Raw genomic sequence first — 18,546 nt, 5'->3', positions numbered from 1 at the left:
AAGGAGAAGCTGAAGTCAGATGTATCAGTATTACACTGAAGTAAAGGCATGAAAGAGGAGATGGCCAGAATTGATTGAAAAAGGACACTGATAGGGATGACAGCACAGATGCAGTGGCTGGAATTTCTGGAAACAATTTGGAAGGGACAGGATATGTACATCCCAAAGAGGAAGAAGTATTCTAAAGGAAAAATTATACAACTATGGCTAACAAGAGAAGTCAAAGTCAATATAAAAGTCAAAGAGAGGGCAGATAATTGAGAAAAAATAGTAGGAAGTTAGAGGATTAGGAAGCTTTAAAAACCAACAGAAGGCAACTAAAAAGGTCATTAAGAAGGTAAAGAAGGAATACAAAAGTAAGCTAGCCAATAATATTAAAGAGGATACCAAAAGTTTCTTCAGATACATAAACTGTAAAAGAGACAAGAATGGATATTGGACCACTGGAAAAGAATGCTGGAGAGGTAGTAATGGGGGACAAGGAAATGATGGATGAACTGAGTAAGTATTTTGCATCAGTCTTCACTGTGGAAGACACTTGCATTATGGTGGAAGTTCCAGGTGTCAGGGGTCATGCAGTGTGTGAAGATATCATAAGTAGAGAGAAAGCTCTATGGAAACTGAAAGGTCTGAAGGGAGATAAATAAGGTGGACCAGATGGTATACAAACCCAGGGTATTGAAAGAGGTAGCTGAAGAGATTGTGGAGGCATTAGTAATGATCTTTCAATACTCATTAGATTCTGGAATGGTTCAGGAAGTTGGAAAATTGCAAATGTCACTCCACTCTTCAAGAAGGGAGAGGGGCAGAAGAAAGGAAAATTAATACCCTTGGTATTACTGGAAAGATACAAGCAGTAGTTGATTGGCAAGAGGCAATGAATGGGACAAAAGTAGCCTTTTCTGGTAAGCTGCTAGTGATTAGTGGTGTTTCACAGGGGTCTGTGTTGGGAGTGATTCTTTTTATATTATGTGGTATGTCAGTGATTTGGATGATGGAATTGATGGCTTTGTTGCAATGCTTGCAGGCGATATGAAAATAGGTGGACAGGCAGGTTGTTTTGAAGAAGTAGAGAGGCTACAGAAGGACAGACAGATTAGGAGAATGGGTAAAGAAGTATCAGATGGAATACAGTGTCAGGAAGTGTACGGTCATGGACTTTGGTAGGAGAAATGAAGAGTTGACTGTTTTCTAAATGGAGAGTAAATACAAAAATATTAAGTGTAAAAGGACTTGGGAGTCCTTGTGCAGGATTCCCCAATGGTTAATTTGCAGGTTGGGTCTGTGGTGAGGAAGGCAAATGCGATGCTAGCATTCATTTATTTAAAGGGGAGTAGAATATAAAAGCAAGTATGTAATATTGAGACTTTATAAAGCACTGGTGTATTTCTAAGATCTCATACTTTAGAAAGGCTGTGCTGAAAAAGGAGAGGGTTCAAAGGAGGTTCACAGAAATAATTCCAGGATTGAATGGCATGTCATATAAAGAACGTTTCTTGGCTCTGGTATATTGATTAGAATTCAGAAGAATGAGGAGTGACCTCTTTGAAACCTTCTTGAACGGCCTTGATATTGTGTATGTGCAGAGGATGTCTATTCATATGGTGGTAGAGTCTAAGACCAGAGGACACATCTTTAGAATACAGGGGTGTCCTTTTAGAATGGCGAATTTCTTTAGCCAGAGAGTGGTGAATCTGTGGAATTTTTTGCCACAGGCAGCTGTGGATGTCAAGTCTTTATGTATATTATCTTTATGTTGGTGAAGTGGTGTGCCTCAAGGATCTGTTCTGGGACCCTTACTCTTTGTGATTTTTATAAATGACCTGGATGAGGAAGTGGAGGGATGGGTTAGTAAGTTTGCTGACGACACAAAGGTTGGAGGTGTTGTGGATAGTGTGAAGGGCTGTCAGAGGTTACAGTGGGATATTGATAGGATGCGACACTGGGCTGAGAAGTGGCACATGGGGTTCAACCCAGATAAGTGTGAAGTGGTTCACTTTGGTAGGTCAAATATGATGGCAGAATATAGTATTAATGGTAAGATTCTTGGCAGTGTGGAGGATCAGAGGAATCTTGGGGTCTGAGTCCATAGGAAGCTCAAAGCAGCTGCGCAGGTTGACGCTGTGGTTAAGAAGGCATACGGTGTATTGGCCTTCATTAATCGTGGAATTAAATTTAGGAGCTGAGAGGTAATGTTGCAGCTATATAGGACCTTGGTCAGACCCCACTTAGAGGACTGTGCTCAGTCCTGGTTGCCTCAAGACAGGAAGGATGTGGTAGCAAGTGCAGAGGAGATTTACATGGATGTTGCCTGGATTGGGGAGCATGCCTTATGAAAACAGGTTGAGTGAACTCGGCTTTTTCTCCTTGGAGTGACTGAGGATGAGAGGTGACCTGATAGAGGTATATAAAATGATGAGAGGCATTGAATTGACCGTATGGATAGTCAGAGGATTTTTCCCAGGGCTGAAATGGTTGCCACAAGAGGACACATGTTTAAGGTGCTGGAGAGTAGGTATAGAGGAGATGTCAGGGGTAAGTATTTTAATCAGAGAGTGGTGAGTGCGTGGAATGGGCTGTTGGCAACGGTGGTGGAGGCAGATATGATAGGGTCTTTTAAGAGACTTTTAGATAGGTACATGAAGCTTAGAAAATAGAGGGCTATGGGGAAGTCTAGTAATTTCTAAGGTAGGGCCATGTTGAGCACAACTTTGTGGGCCAAAGGGCCTGTATTGTGCTGTAGGTTTTCTATGTTTCTATATTTAAATCTGAGGTAGATAGATTCTTGATTGGTCAGGGCATATAGGGCTACAGGGAGAAGGCAGGAGATTGAGGCTGAGAGGAAAATTGGATCAGCCATGATGAAATGGTGGAGTAAAGTTGATGGGGCAAATGACCTAACTCTGCTCCTATAACTTATGGTCTTAAAGTGACAAGATGATTTTATGCACATGGATGCAGTAATACTATTTATAGTCTTTTTAAGTTGTTTTACAAAATATCAGACCTAAATGTGGATGAGTAAGGGTTAACTGTCAGCTTATAATGTCTTATGGTCTAATCTTGTGAAAATGCTGTGATGAATTGGCTGAATAAGTGAAGATAGTAATGCTTTAATAGGAAAATAATAATGTAAAGGATATACCCAGCTCTAATTTTTGAAAGCGTATAACTAGATCACGATTTTCTGATTATAATTAATGCTTTTCAGGCCGCTGACAAGATAATTTTCTGTCTGTGTTGTAAAGTATTTAAAATGCTTGTCAGAGTGAAAACAAAAAATTCATTTGTAATTAATTGGAAAGATCAATAGGATGGTGACTGACTTGGAGGGGGATTTCCAAGTGGTGGTGTTCCCAGGTATCTGCTGTTCTTGTCCTTCGAGATGGCAGTGGTTGTGGGTCTGGAAGGTGCTGCCTTAGGAACTTTGGTGTGTTGTTGCAATGCATGTTGTAGATAGTACACACTGCTGCAATTGTTCGTTGATGGTGAAGGGATTGGACGCTGCTGCAAGGGGTACCAATCAATTAGGCTGCCTTGTATTGAATGGTGTCAAGCTTCTTGAGTGTTGATGGAGCTGCACTCATCCAGGCAAGAGGCGAGTATTCTATTACACTCCTGACCTGAGCCTTGTAGAATGTGGATAAGCTTTGGGGAGTCAGGAGGCGAGCTACATGCCGCAGGATTCCTAGCCTTTGACCTGCTCTGGTAGCCATGTTGTTTATATGGTGAAACCAGTTCAGTTTCTGGTTAATGGTAACCCCCAGGATGTTGATAGTAGGGGATTCAGTGATGGTGATGCCACTGAATGTCAAGGGACGATGATCAGAGCCTCTCTTGTTGGAGATGGTCATTGTCTGGCACTTGCATGGCTTGAATGTTACTTGTCAGCCCAAGCCTGGGTATTGTCCAGGTCCTGCTGCATTTGGGTCTGAACTGCTCCGCTATCTGAGGAGTCATGAATGGTGTAGAACATTGTGCAGTTATCTGAGAACATCCCCACTTATGACCATATGATGGAAGGAAGGTCATTGATGAAGCAGCTGAAGATGTTTAGTCCTAGGACACTTCCCAGAGGATCTCTTGCAGTGATGTCCTGAGGATGAGATGATTGACCTCCAACCACCATAACCTTTTTCCTTTGTGTCAGGTATGATTCCAACCAGCAGAGGGTTTGCCCCCTAATTCCCATTGACTTTGTTTTAGCTAGGGTACGGATGCCATACTTGGTAAAATGCTGCATTGATGTCAAGGACTATCACTCTCACCTCACCTCTGGTATTTAGCTCTTTGGACCAAGGAGGTGATGAGGTCAGGAGCTGAGTGGCCTTGATGGAACCCAAACCAGACATCTGTAAGCAGGTTATTGCCAAGTGGGTGCTACATGATAGCACTGTTGATGACCCCTTCCATTACTTTGCTGATGATTGAGAGTAGGCTGATAGGGCGGTTATTGGCTGGGTTGGATTTGTCTTGTTTCTTGTGCACAGGACATACCCAGGCAATTTTCCACATTGCTGGGTAGATGCTGGTGTTCTAGCTGTACTGGAATAGTTTGGCAAGTGGCGTGGCAAGTTCTGGAGCACAGGTCTTCACAGACCAAATGACCTGGTACTGTGTCTCACCGTGGCCGATGTAAGAACAATCCTGTGCAGGGTCAACCCACGGAAGACGACTGGACCAGACAACAACCTTGGTAGAGTGATCAGAGGATGTGCAGATGTTCTCACTGACATCTTCAACATTACCCTGAGCAGCGCCACCGTTCCAATGTGCTTCAAGGCTGCCACCATCGTCCCTGTGCTGAAGAAGTCTTCAGTGTCCTGCCTAAATGACTACCATCCCGTTGCACTTACATCCATCATCATGAAGTGTTTCGAGAGGCTCATCATGAGGCATATCAAGACCCTGCTGCCCCCCTCACAGGAGCCCCTGCAGTTTGCGTACTGTCCTAACTGCTCAATAGATGACACCATTGCCATCACCCTCCACCTGGCCCTAACCCACCTGGATAAAAAAGAGACATACGTTTGGATGCTGTTCATAGACTTCAGTTCAGCATTCAACACAATCATCCCTCACAAACTGATTGGAAAGCTGTGCCTAATGGGCTTGAACACCTCCCTCTGCAACTGGATACTAGACTTCCTGACTGGGAGACCTCAGTCAGTCCAGATCAGGAGCAGCATCTCCAACACCATCACACTGAGCACGGGGGCTCCCCAGGGCTGCGTGCTCAGTCTGCTGCTGTTCACACTGCTGACCTATGACTGTGCTGCAACACACAGCTCAAACCACATCATCAAGTTCGCCGATGACACGACTGTAGTGGGTCTCATCAGCAAGAACGACGAGTTAGCTTACAGAGAGGAGGTGCAGCGGCTAATGGACTGGTGCAAAGCCAACAACCTGTCTCTCAATGTGAACAAAACAGAAGAGATGGCTGTTGACTTCAGGAGGGCATGGAGCAACCATTGCCCGCTGAACATTGATGGCTCCTCAGTAGAGATCGTTAAAAGCACCAAACTTCTTGGTGTTCACCTGGTGGAGAATCTCACCTGGTCCTTCAACACCAGTTACATAACCAAGAAAGCCCAGCAGCATCTCTACTTTCTGCAAAGGCTAAGGAAAGTTGATCTCCCACCCCCCCATCCTCATCACATTCTGCAGGGGTTGTATTGAGAGCATCCTGAGCAGCTGCATCACTGCCTGGTTCAGAAATTGCACCATCTTGGATCGCAAGACCCTGCAACGGATAGTGAGGTCAGCTGAGAAGATCGTTGGGGTCTCCCTTCCCACCATCACGGACATTTACACTACACGCTGCATCCGCAAAGGAAACAGCATTATGAAGGACCCCATGCACTGCTCATACAATCTCTTCTCCCTCCTGCCATCTGGGAAAAGGCACCAAAGCATTCGGGCTCTCACGACCAGACTATGTAACAGTTTCTTCCCCCAAGCTATCAGACTCCTTAATACCCAGAGCATGGACTGACACCTTGCCCCATTGTCCTGTTTATTATTTATCGTAATGCCTCCACTGTTTTTGTGCACTTTACACAATCCTGTGTAGGTCTGTAGACTAGTGTAGCTTTCTCTGTGTTGTTCTTTTATGTAGTTCAGTCTAGTTTTTGTACTGTGTCATGTGACACTATGGTCCTGAGAAACGTCTCATTTTTACTATGTACTGTACCAGCAGTTATGGTCGAAATGACAATAAAAGTGACTTGACTTGATTTGACTTCTGGAGGAGGCTAGGCTAGATTATCTACTCAGCACTTCTGACTAATAACTGTTGCAAATGCTTCAGCCTCATCTTTTGCACAGGTGTACCGGGCTCCACTATCATTGAGGACAGGGATATTTGCAGAGTCTCCTCTTTCAGTGAGATGTTTGATTGTCCATCACCATTCATGGCTGGAAGTGGTGGGACTACAGAGCTTAGATTTGAACCATTGGTTGTGGGACTACCTAGGTCTGTCTATTACTTGCTGCTTGGGGTGTTTGACATGCAAGTAGTCCTGTATTGTGTCTTTACCAGGGTGACGCTTCATATTAAGGTATGTTTGTTGTTCTCGGCATGCCCTCCTGCACTCTTCATTGAGCCAGGATTGATCCCCTGGCCTGGTGGTGATGTTAGGATGGGGGATGTGCCGGGCCATGAGGTTACAGCTTGTAGTTGAGTACAATTCTGCTGCTGTTGATGGCCCACAGTGCCTCATAGATGCCAAGTCTTGAGATGCTAGATCTGTTTGAAGTCTATTCCATTTATCATGATGGTAGTGCCACACAACGTGGTGGAGTGTTTCTTCAATGTGGAGATGGGATTTAGGTTGGTGAGAATGAGGTCAAGTGTGTTTTGCCTTCAATGTAGATTTGGTCATTCTTCAAGGACATTGTTTGTAACACAATTCCAAAGTGTTTTTACAATAGGAATTACAACGAGAGGTCAGAGTTTGCTGAAGAAGTTCAATAAATAGTAAAGCCATTTGATCTCATTTGTTGTATAATAGCTGCCAAATTGAATAGCATATTACATGAAAGATCCAATACTTTGTTAATGTATAAATAAGATGGTATTAAACAATGGGACAATGGCTTAAAATTCCTATAAAACAGAAGCACACCAGAAAGAAGACTGAGTAGAAATCTAGAGTCCTCTGATCTTCCTAGGTAAATTTATAATTGCTTTGGTTGTGCTACTACTTTGCAATGAGTATTCAACCTATACTGTACATCCTTAAATAAAGCATTCTGTGGAAGTTCCTTCATCCCTATGGTTCCTATCAAATCTTTAGTAAATTGTAATGAACAATAGACTGTCTTTTTGGAGCACAAAAAGGCTTAGAAATCCATTAACTCCATAATAGGAGTATTAAAATATCACCATTTATTTCATCCACTTTGATTTAAGCTGGAGCAATAAAATCATAAGTATGTTTATCTTGGGCAATGCATTCTAAAAGGAGATTCAAAGTTCAAGGTAAATTATCACCATATACAACACTGAGATTTGTTTTCTTGCAGAAATACTCAGTAAATCCAAGAACCATAATAGAATCAATGAAAGACTGCATTCAACCAAAGTACAAAATACAACAAACTGTGCAAATACAAGAGAGAAAAGAAATAATAATAATAAATAAATAAGCAACAAATATCAAGAATGTGAGATGGAGAGTCACTGAAAGTGAGTGCACTGGTTGTGGGAACAGTTCAGTGATGGGGCAAGTGATGTTGAGTGAAATTTTCCCCACTAGTTCAAGAGCCTGATGGTTGCTGGGTAATGACTATTTCTGAACCTGGTGGTCTTAGTCCTGCAGCTCCTGTTCTTTCTTCCTGGTGGCAGCAATGAGAAGAGAGTATGACGTGGGTGGTGGGGGTATCTGATGATGGATACTCCTTTCCTGTGACAGTGCTCAATGTAGATGTGCTCAGTGGTAGGGAGGGCTTTACCAATAACGGACTGGGTCATATCCACTACTTTTTTTGTCTTTTCTGTTGAATGACATTAGTGTTTCATCCATATCAGCATGTGATGCAACCACTCAATATACTCTCCATTGTACATCTATAGAAGTTTGTCAAAGTTTTAGATGTCATGCCAAGTCTTCACAAACCTCTAAGAAAATAGAGATGCTACCATGCTTTCTTCATAAATGTATTTACGTGCTGGGCCCAGGACAAGTCCTCTAAAATGATAACACTGAGTAATTTAAAGTTGCTGACCATCTCAACCTCTGATCCTCTAATGAGGACTGGCTCATAGAACTCCAGTTTCTTCTTACTGAAGTCAATAATCAGCTCTTTGGTCTTGCTGACATTGAGCAAGAGGTTGTTGTTTCAATCTCCCTCCAATCTTCTGTTTTGTTACCACCTTTGATTAAGCCAATGACAGTGGTGTCATCAACAAACTTAAATATGGCATTGGAGCAGTGCTTTGCCATACATTCGTAAGTGTAATGTGAGTAGAGCAGTGAAGAGACATTAAAGTGGCATCTGCTGTTGATCTGTTGTGCTGGTAGGCAAATTGGAGTGGATCCGAGTCACCTCTCAGGCAGGAGTTGATGGGTTTCAACACCACCCTCTCAAAACACTTCATCACAGTGGATGGAAGTACTACTAGTCAATATTCAGTGAGTCAGATAACCACGTTTTTCTTAGGCACCAATATGATTGAAGCCTGCTTGAAGCAGATGGATACTTCAGGCCGCCGAAGCAAGAGGTTAAAGCTATCAGTGAACACTCCAGCCACTTGATTAGCACTGGTCTTTAGTCCTTGGCCAGGTACCCCATCTGGGCTGAATGTTTTGGTAGGTTCACCCTCATGTTGGCCTCCGAGTCTGCAATCACAGGATCATCGGGAGCTGTGGGTGTTCATGAAGGTTCCTCCATGTTTTGATGCTCAGAGCTAGCATGGAAGGCATTGAGCTCATCTGGAAGTGAATCCCTGTTGTCACCTACATTGCTTGATTTCACTTTGTAAAAGGTACCAGCATTCAAGCCTTGCCACATCCGTCATTGATTCAAGTTTAGTTGGAATTATTACTTCACCTGTGAGATGGTATTCTGGAGATTATAACTGGATCTCTTGTATCTTACTTGGTTGCGAGATCTGAATGCCTCTGATCTGGCTGTCAGCAGATTGTGGACCTCATGGTTCATCCAGGGCTTTTGGTTAGGGAACACTCTGAATGATTTTGTGGGAATACACTCATCTGTGACCGTTTTTATGAAAACCGTGGTGTATTCATTCAGATCCACTAATGAGTCCTTGAACACAGCCCAAACCACTGATTTGATGTTGCTTCTCTGTTTTCCATGACAACCTCTTTGTTGCCCTTAACTCTGCAGACTTGCTCTTTTAGCCTCTGCCTGTATGCAGGTAGCAGAAAGTCAGCAAAGAGATGCAGTCCAGGCATGGAATGGTAGGCAGTCATTATTGTAGTGTAACAGTGGTCTTGTGTATTGGGATCTCTGGTGTTACAGGTTATATGCTGAGGGCAATTGGGCAGAGACTTCTTCAAACAAGCCTGGTTGAAGTTCCCAAATACAATACGATTTGAATATGTTCAGGTGGACTGTTTCTTGTCTGTTGACAGCAGCATGTAATAATTCACATGCCTGATCACAGTTGGCCAATGGTAGTATGTAACTGTGGCCAGGATCATGGAAGAGAATGCTCTTGGTAAATAGATGTCACATTACTGGTTCAAATCACTAATCATGTAATATTTAGTTTTATATCTAACATACTGACTTTCAGTACATAAAGAGACTGTCCTCATAAATCCATCCCACTCCAAAGTGAAGAAGGATAGGCTGATTGGCAAATGGGAAGCAGAAAGGATATGCCCCCCAGTTTTGCAGATGTGGATTTGGAGATTCTCATTAAAGAGTTTACTCCTGGATGCATGAGAACAGGCTCAGAGACCATCAGGACTGACAAAAAAAAATGTACTGCCATTACTTACATCGACATCTCTTCTAAGGCTCATGACCTCCATGGCAGACAAGGACTTCACACAATCACCTACATAAGTCAAAAACCATTCGAGTATACAAATATATCACCAGTCTTCCATTGCTGCTGAACTCTTTTCCCAGCAGCTTCCTAGGAGTACTTTTGCCAGAAGTACTGCAATAGTTCAAGAAGATGGCATACCTCCACCTTCTCAAAGACAGTTCGGGATGGACAATAAATACTGGCCATGATTTTCATGCCCAGATCCCCCCAAAAACTGACAGGTAAATTAAACTATCCAGCTTGCTTCTAATCCCAAATTCTAAATCCAAGGAAGTCCAGGCATGAATTAAGATGAAAAGTTAATGACATTAATCTTTAAAGAATATATTTTTTAAAGTTAATTCCAAACTGCATTGTTTATGAAGGTTCAAACATTTCTACCTAAATTGGTTCACAAACCAGTTATCTATGCTTTTGCTACTATACTGTAGCATTTTTCCAACAAATTTGAAGGTATGTTTGGAATGTTACATAGGTCAATTTATTAACAGCATCTACTGTAAATAAAAAAATGATTTGTTATTAAGACAGGGCCATAGAATTCCTATCACATAATACAACATCTATGTGCACTGTCTAGTTATATTTCTAGAGCAAAAAATGCTTTGGTTGAAGAAAATTGGACATTTCCTAATTCTATGATTTTCCTTTCAGGGTTTCTTTACACTTGATACACTTGTGCTTTGGTATAACTAAAAAGAATTAGCCTGTACAAGTCTAAGGCCAGCAATGGGAGTTTGCATCGAGGAGACTGGTCCTCTTCATTCTCTGGAAACCAATCTCTCAGTCATGACATCTGACATCCCCATCCTCAGCAGATAATCAGAACCCTATCGAGAATATATGTCAATTCAGCATTTTCTGTAAGAAAGTTTATTTTCTTGGTTTAGGTGCCCTGGTGGAATATCAAGAACAATTTTACATTCACCAAACCGTAATTCTTTGGAAACACACTGTAAATCAGGATGCTTCTGTGGGAAGCAAAACAGAATTGATATTTCAGTTTGAAGTTATTACACCAGAACCAGGGAGAAGATCAAAGAATTTTAAGTTACATGGAAGGTGGGCTAGTGGTGTGACCGTGATAGGGTTAAATTGGGGTGATCATGGGGATAAGCAGTAAAGAAGGTTAACATGTCAATGAATGAATGTGAGCAGTTAGAAAGTGGAAATGTTGGGAAAAAAAAGTGCATAGATAAAAGAATGTAGGAGTTGCAAAGTGTGGAGCAAGAAAACACACCTGAAAGTCAGGCTGGGCATTTCATCCAATTACAAAGAAAGAAAAAAGAAGTAAAAGAAACACACATGGTGAACCAGTATCACAGATGAACTACTGAAGTAAGCTGAAGTTGTAGAATTGAATAGACTCCAGAAGCGCACAATGCTTATGACTACAGAAAATATTATTCATTTTATTGATTGATGTGTATAAAGATGAAATTCAAAGATATCATTTATGTAGCCATATATTTCACAACATTCATTACCCTATTTATGCTTTAAATAATTAAATCAGTCATCAGAAGCATCAGTATTTGATAATTCCATAACTCATAAAATTAGCATTTAATGTGAAAGTATAAAGTCTGAGAAGTTTATTTATTTCTGCATAGTTGGTGTTTATGCTTTCTTCCTCTAATGGCTAAAACAACGATAGACCATGATTTATGGTGAAATCAACTTCTGACCTCACATTAACAGAATTTCCAATAGAATATTCATGACAATCTTACAAAGGGGCTTAGTTATAATTATTACCTGCAGATACTTATTCTTAAGATAAGAATTGTGGTCATTCATTCTTTGATAAAGATGTGTGCATTGTTCTTCAAGTTTCATTTGGTAGTCTGCCTCTAATATCAGTATATTAGATTCTACTCTATTCCTAAGTATCGTAATTTCCTGAAAAAGACATAAAAGATTAAGCAGAAGAATATTTTCAGTAAAATCAACTATATTACCAATATGACTTCAGTGTTTTCCAATTTACTGTTCAGTTCTGTCAATACTAGTAAAAAAAACTAGTTAATGCTATTTAAAGTAACATGGAGTATATTTTTCTAAACTTGCAAGTATGTAAAAATGCCTATAAAACTCCACTCTTGCCGTTTAAACAAAATAAAAGCTACAAATACAGATTCTGATTAATTTACTGATTGACACGTGTGCTATTTCAGAATAGTACCTTCGATAATTAGCTCAATTTATATTATGAATCACACAAAAAATTATACAGATCATTCCTAACCAAAGCAGAATCTTAATCTTCTTTGCTGTTAAAAGAACAAGCCTAAATTCTCCAGTCTCTTCTGAAGTCCCTCAATCCTATTCCAATAAATATTTTGTACACACTCTCCAAGACCTTGTTACCCTTCTTAAAGTCTTGATAAAGGGTCATGGCCAGAAACGGCAACTGTTTATTCATTTCCATTGATGCTGCCTGCCCTGCTGAGTTCTTCCAACATTTTGTGTCTGTTTCTCTGGATTTCTAACATTGCAGTATCTGTTGTGATTATCCTTCTTGAAGCATGTGCTCAATATTGACAGCAATTTCCAGCAGGAATTAACCAGTGTTTTATACATATTCACCTAACTTTTGTCCTTTGCATTATTTTCCTGAAATAAAACCAAGGATCCTACATGTGTCTAACAGCTTCCGAATTTGTCTTGCTATCTTCAGAAATCTGCATACAAACGCACCAACTTCACTTAGTATGGAAAAAAACTACAGTTGATGTCTCAGCTCAAAACATCGATTGTAATTTTTTCCATAGATGCTGCCTGGCCTGCTGAGTTCCTCCAACATTTTGTGTGTGTTGCTTGGATTTCCTGCAACTGCAAATTTTCTCTTGTTTGTGATTTGATTACTACACTACGAAGTTTCTTCCAGGGATGCCTACCCTGAAGAAGTTTAAATCTTCTCCAGTCCTACCGGACAGTCTCTTCCTGAAACGTTGACTGTACTTTTTTCCATAGATGCTGCCTGCCCTTCTGAGTACCTCCAGCATTTTGTGTATGTTACTTGGATTTCCAGCATTTGTAGATTTTCTCTTGTTTGCAACTTCACATATTCACAAGTGTCTTGTTTCAACGTTTCAATAAAATAGTGCCATTTTGCACATCTTGCATTTTTTCATTTCTCCTCCCAAAATGTACTAACTCAGAATTTAATTTCTGGGATTGCGTTTGTGCTCTTAAGATCTTTTACTACCCTCCTCAATTTCCCACATTTGTAAGCTTAGTATCAACTAAAAGCTTTGACATTATGCACAGTGTACTCAAGTGTAGATCATTAATGGAAATGAACAGAACAGTGATCCTTGCAAACACTATTGTATACCTTCCTCTGTTCTCAAATAACCATTCTCCTTAAGAGATTATTGGTGTCAGTGTTCAATTTTGTATGCATGATGCCACTGTACTCTTGATTATTCTGGCACAGTATCTTAATTTAAATTAAGTACAGCATTGCAAAAAAAAACATTGAACATTTAAGTACCTTCACCAGAGTCTCAACTGCAGTACTCAGTTCTTTCAGTTCCAATATCTCACTGACATCAGTTTGAGTAGCACGGTCTGTTTTAAAGAAGCCAATCTTTAACCGATCTGAAGGTGAAGCACTGGGAGGATAAATAGTGAATCTTTATATCATTGTAACAAAGATCTCAGAAAAGGCAAAAAATGAACATCTTTCTTCAACAAATCAAATAGGTGATAATACCAAGAAATATAGTATACGTTGATAGGAAAAACAAGGAACTTGTTTAAGACAAATTAAAATTGAAAATGGAGCAGAGATTAAAGTGTAGGTTTGAAGATAAAAATGCAGAACTAAACATCAGGATACCGTGAAGGTTTATCAATAGAATTCTTGAACAATATGGACCAGGTTTCATTTCTGGTCTGTGATAAATGATCTATCTTTAAATACGGTTAACTTTCAAGGTTTTAGGATGATTGAGGGTTTCCAGTCAAAATTCAAATTAAAATTTATTATCAGAGTATATACATGTCACTAAATACAACACTGAGAATCCATTCTTAGTATTTATTGCTCACCTTCAGTTGTAAAAGCACTCTAAGGCACAGAGACAAAAGTGGCATACCTATGCAACCAAAGCTGTAAATGACTAGTGGCCATTTGGACTGCAAGGTGCTGGTACAGCTACAACACAATGTGGAAACTTGCTTAGGAATATCCAGTGTATAAAAAGTACTATAAAGCCAATCAGGCTATTTACTGTCCAAAATATTCTATTCTCAATAATCAGTAAATAATTGGGATACATTGTCAATAGTGCTATCGTGGAACTTAATAACCTGTTCACTTGGTTTGGGTTTTGTTAGTATCACTCATCTACATAGTTCATTACTGCTATGGTCCAAATATTTCAGAAGTAAGGATGTCTGCCTTTAACATTGAGGCAGCAATTCACAGAGCAAAGCATTGAGGTGCCTGAGTAAAATCGATGTTAATGGGTTTTTCAATGCAAGTACTTCAGTTGTTGGAGTCTTATCTCACAAAGATATTATGGCTATATTTATTAGAGCACAAACAAGAGAAAATCTGTAGATGCTGTTAATGCAAGTAACACACACAAAACTTGGAGGAACTCAGCAGGCCTGGCAACATCTATGGAAAAGAGTATAGTTCATGCTTCAGGCCGAGACCTTTCATCAGGTCCTGATGAAGGGTCTTGGCCCAAAACATCAGCTGTTTACTCTTTTCCATAGATGCTGCCTGGCCTGATGAGTTCCTCCAGCATTTTGTACGTGTTGCTTGTGTGTTGGAGGTCAGTCATCCACTCCCAGTGCATCACTGAAGTTGTTCCTCAGGTCAGCATCCTACATCTAAATATCTCATCTGCTTCACAAATGACATTCCTTCCATCATTAGATCAGTCCTGAGAATGTTTACTGATAATTGCACAATGTTCAGTTTCATTCACAATTACTCGGTAAATGAAGTAGTCCATGCCTGCATGCAGGAAGACTTAGAACACTTTCAGTCCAGGGCTGATATATCAGCAAGTAACGTTTCAACAACCAGAGAGCTCATTGCCAACAAAAGAGAACTGAACCACCTGCTCAAGGGCAATAGCATCACCACTGTCATCATCCCCAGCCTGTCACCATCAAGTTCCCTTGGAGTCATCCTTGAACAGAAAAACAACAGGACCAACCTTATAACAACATGGCAAGAACGGCAGGTCAGTGGCTGGGTATTTGGCAATGCATGGCACCATGAAGGCTCTCAATTTACAGCCACACATTAGATACATACTGGAATTTTCTTCTCTAGTCTGGACCAGGGCAGCTTCAAAACTTTCAAGAAGTTTGACATCATTCTGAACAAAGCAGCTTGTTCAAATGGCACCCTTTCAACTCCCTGAATCATTCATTTTCCCCACCAATAATGAGCGGCTAGTGTGTAGCATCCAAAAACAGACTTTGGTTGCCCACTATGTTTACATTGTTAATACAGCAAAAGCCTGAGTTTTCATGGAGTAACCTGGATGACTTTTGAATTGCGCTGAGAACTCTAATGCCTGAGGCTACTCCAGTAACACATCACAAACTCACAATCACTACCGCAAAGGATAATGACAACAACCATCAAATGAAGGCGTTTATCACAAGTTGTACACAATTCTAATTTGCTTCATTGACGCTGAGTCTGAATCCTGCTACTCCCTTTATCACAGCATTACAGTCCACTGCCACCTTCAGGGCAATTAAGGTTGAGCAAGAAATTCTACCAATGACCGTCGTGATCAACGAAGAAATGAATGAAATAAAGCGTGTCTATCCAACTTCAAAAAACAGTCAGGTGTCAACTAAAACTTTGAACGGAGAAGAAACATGCTGGCACCTGGCAAAAAGGAAACAGAAAAGGAGAAGGGGGGGAAAGTGTTTATGCCGGGCCAACAAATAATGCATTTGACTAGCAATATTGCCGGCAGATGATAACTGACAGAGAGGCAGCGAGGATGAGCGGAGCTCCAAATTAACGGCTTCGGCGTCATTGATAATTCTGAGCAACATTACCCTGGCAAACAGCTCTCTCCGATGGAATGAGACATCAGAGGGTCCATGTCCTCGTTGCTGCTGTGTACGGACTCAACTGGGGAATGGGTCTCCGCCATTCTGGAGCTGGCCGGTTCGGCGCCGCTGTCACCATGGTAACGGACCAGGTGGTTGCGTGCGGCCACAGGAAGGGCTCGGGCTCGCCCGGCGTACCCGCGCACGCGCGCGAAGGGGTAGGGCGCGAGCACGCGAATAGACTGAACTTGCGAGGAAAACGTGAGTGACTTAAATGACTCGAAGAACTTTGTAACTTAATGCTTCAGCTGCTACGTACCAGTTAATCGGGGACCTGAGGTGTGCAGAATTTTCGGTGGTTTGGTAACCGAACTCCTGCGTGGTTGGCTACCCACCAATCGAGATATAAACGTTTAACTAAAATTATGCTGTCATAACTAAATTCACTGCAATATCACTGCTTCAAAATATGAAATAGTTAATTTCATATTGTTAATTGCATTTGTAAAAATGGTGTTTTATAATCATTCCTAAATATATATCTAAAAGCTAAATAGAGCAAGCTAGCCAATAATATTAAAGAGGACAGCAAAAGTTTTATCAGATACATTAAGTGTAAAGGAGAGGTGAGAGTGGATATCGAACCACTGGGAAACTATGCTGGAGAGGTAGTAATGGGGGACAGGGATGAACTGAATAAGTATTTTGCATCTTCACTGTGGAAGACACTAGCAGTATGGTGGAAGTTCCAGGTGTCAGGTCACAATCTGTGCTAAGTTACCATTACTAGGGAGAAGGTTCTTGGGACATGGAAAGGTCTGAAGATCGATGAGTCACCTAGGCAGATGGTGTACACCCTCAGGGTTCTGAAAAAGGTTGATGAAGAGATTGTGGAGGCATTAGTAATGATCTTTCATGAATCACTGGATTCTGGAAGACTGGAAAATAGCAAATGTCACACCACTCTTCAAGAAGGGAGAGAGGCAGAAGAAAGGAAACCATAGGCCATTAGTCTGACCTCAGTGGTTGGGAAGATGATTGAGTTGATTTTTAAGGATGAGATCTCTTGGTACTTGGAGACACATGATATAATAGGCAGTAGTCAGCATGGTTTCCCCAAGAGAAAATCTTGCCTGACAAATCTGTTGGAATTCTTTGAAGAAATAACAAGCAGGATAGACAAAAAAGAATCCCATATCCTTTTGTGCTGTGTACTTGGGTTTTCAGAAGGCTTTAGACAACGTGCCACATATGAGGCTGCTTAACAAACTATGGGAAAGATTATAGTATGGATAGAGCATTGGCTGAATGGCAGGAGGCAAAGAGTGGGAACAAAAGGAGTCTTTTCTGATTGGCTGCTGGTGACTAGTGGTGTTCCACTGGGGTCTGTGTTAGGACCATTTTTTACATTATATGTCAATGACTTGGATGATGGAATTGATGGCATTGTTGCAAAGTTTGTGGGCAATATGAGGATAGGTGGAGCAGCAGATAGCTTTGGGGAAGTAGAGAGGCAACAGAAGGACTTAGATTAGGAGAATGGGCAAAGAAGTGGCAGATGGATTACAGCATCAGGAAGTGTATGGTCATGCACTTTGGTAGAAGAAATGAGATGGTTGACTTTTTTTCTAAATGGAGATAAATTACAAAAAGATACAGAGGCACAAAGGGATTTGGGAGTCCTTATGCAGGATTCCTTAAAGGTCAATTTGCAGGTTGAATCTATGGTGAGGAGGGCAAAAATGATGTTAGCATTCATTTCAAGAGGACAAGAGTATAAAAACAAGGATGTAAAGCACTGGTGTTCCCTCACTTGGAGTATTGTGAGCAGTTTTGGGGTCCCCATCTTAGAAAGGATGTGCTGAAATTGGAGAGGTTTCAAAGGAGGTTCATGAAAATGATTCCAGGATTGAATGACTTTTCATGTGAAGAGCATTTGGTGGCTCTGGGCCTCTAATCACTAGAATTCAGAATGAGGGGTAACCGAATTGGAACCTAACTAATAGTCAAAGGCCTTGATAGAATGGATGTGGAGAGGATGTTTCTTACGGTGGGGGAGCTTAAGACCAGGGGCGAGAGCCTCAGAATAGAGGGGCATCCTTTTAGAACGGAGATGAGGAGGAATTTCTTTAGTCAGGGAGTGATAAATCTGTGGAATTCTTTGCCACAGGCAGCTGTGGGGGCCAAGTCTTTATGTATATTTAAGGCTGAGGTTGATAAATAGACTGGTCAGGGCATGAGGGGATATGGGGAGAAGGCAGGAGATTGGGGCTGCGACGAGCTGCAGAGCAGACTCAATGGGCCAAATGGCTTAGTTCAGCTTCTATATCTTATGGTATTATAACTGAAAAGTAAAGCCTTATTTTGGAATTCAGCCACTAGTAGGATAGAGAAACAGAAGCAGTGGACCAGGCAAGCTAAGGCACACCACCTACATGAGAATTTTAATACATTCATGCCAGGAATAAAAATTT

General features: G+C 41.1%; 1 protein-coding gene and 1 long non-coding RNA gene across 2 annotated transcripts in view; one reads left to right on the top strand and one right to left on the bottom strand.

Moving 5' to 3' along the window:
• c6h10orf67 (chromosome 6 C10orf67 homolog) overlaps positions 1-16,166 on the bottom strand; it is a 153,709-nt gene extending 137,543 nt beyond the window's left edge. Inside the window, exons 1-3 of the mRNA XM_059971335.1 lie at positions 16,079-16,166; positions 13,530-13,650; positions 11,789-11,932 (exon numbers count right to left, since the gene is read on the bottom strand). Of these exons, the coding sequence (XP_059827318.1) occupies positions 11,789-11,932; positions 13,530-13,650; positions 16,079-16,125 (312 nt within the window). The 5' untranslated portion in view covers positions 16,126-16,166. The remainder of the gene's footprint in view (positions 1-11,788; positions 11,933-13,529; positions 13,651-16,078) is intronic.
• Positions 16,167-16,217: 51 nt separating this feature from the next.
• The window catches only part of LOC132394998 (uncharacterized), an 81,572-nt gene continuing 79,243 nt past the window's right edge, over positions 16,218-18,546 (top strand). Inside the window, exon 1 of the long non-coding RNA XR_009512478.1 lies at positions 16,218-16,333. This is a non-coding gene — a long non-coding RNA (uncharacterized LOC132394998). The remainder of the gene's footprint in view (positions 16,334-18,546) is intronic.

The sequence above is a fragment of the Hypanus sabinus genome, chromosome 6 (assembly GCF_030144855.1).
Source record: "Hypanus sabinus isolate sHypSab1 chromosome 6, sHypSab1.hap1, whole genome shotgun sequence".
In the NCBI taxonomy this organism is placed as follows: domain Eukaryota; kingdom Metazoa; phylum Chordata; class Chondrichthyes; order Myliobatiformes; family Dasyatidae; genus Hypanus; species Hypanus sabinus.
The sequence above is the reverse complement of the archived record's forward strand: the minus strand, read 5'-3'. Positions and strand labels throughout refer to the sequence as shown.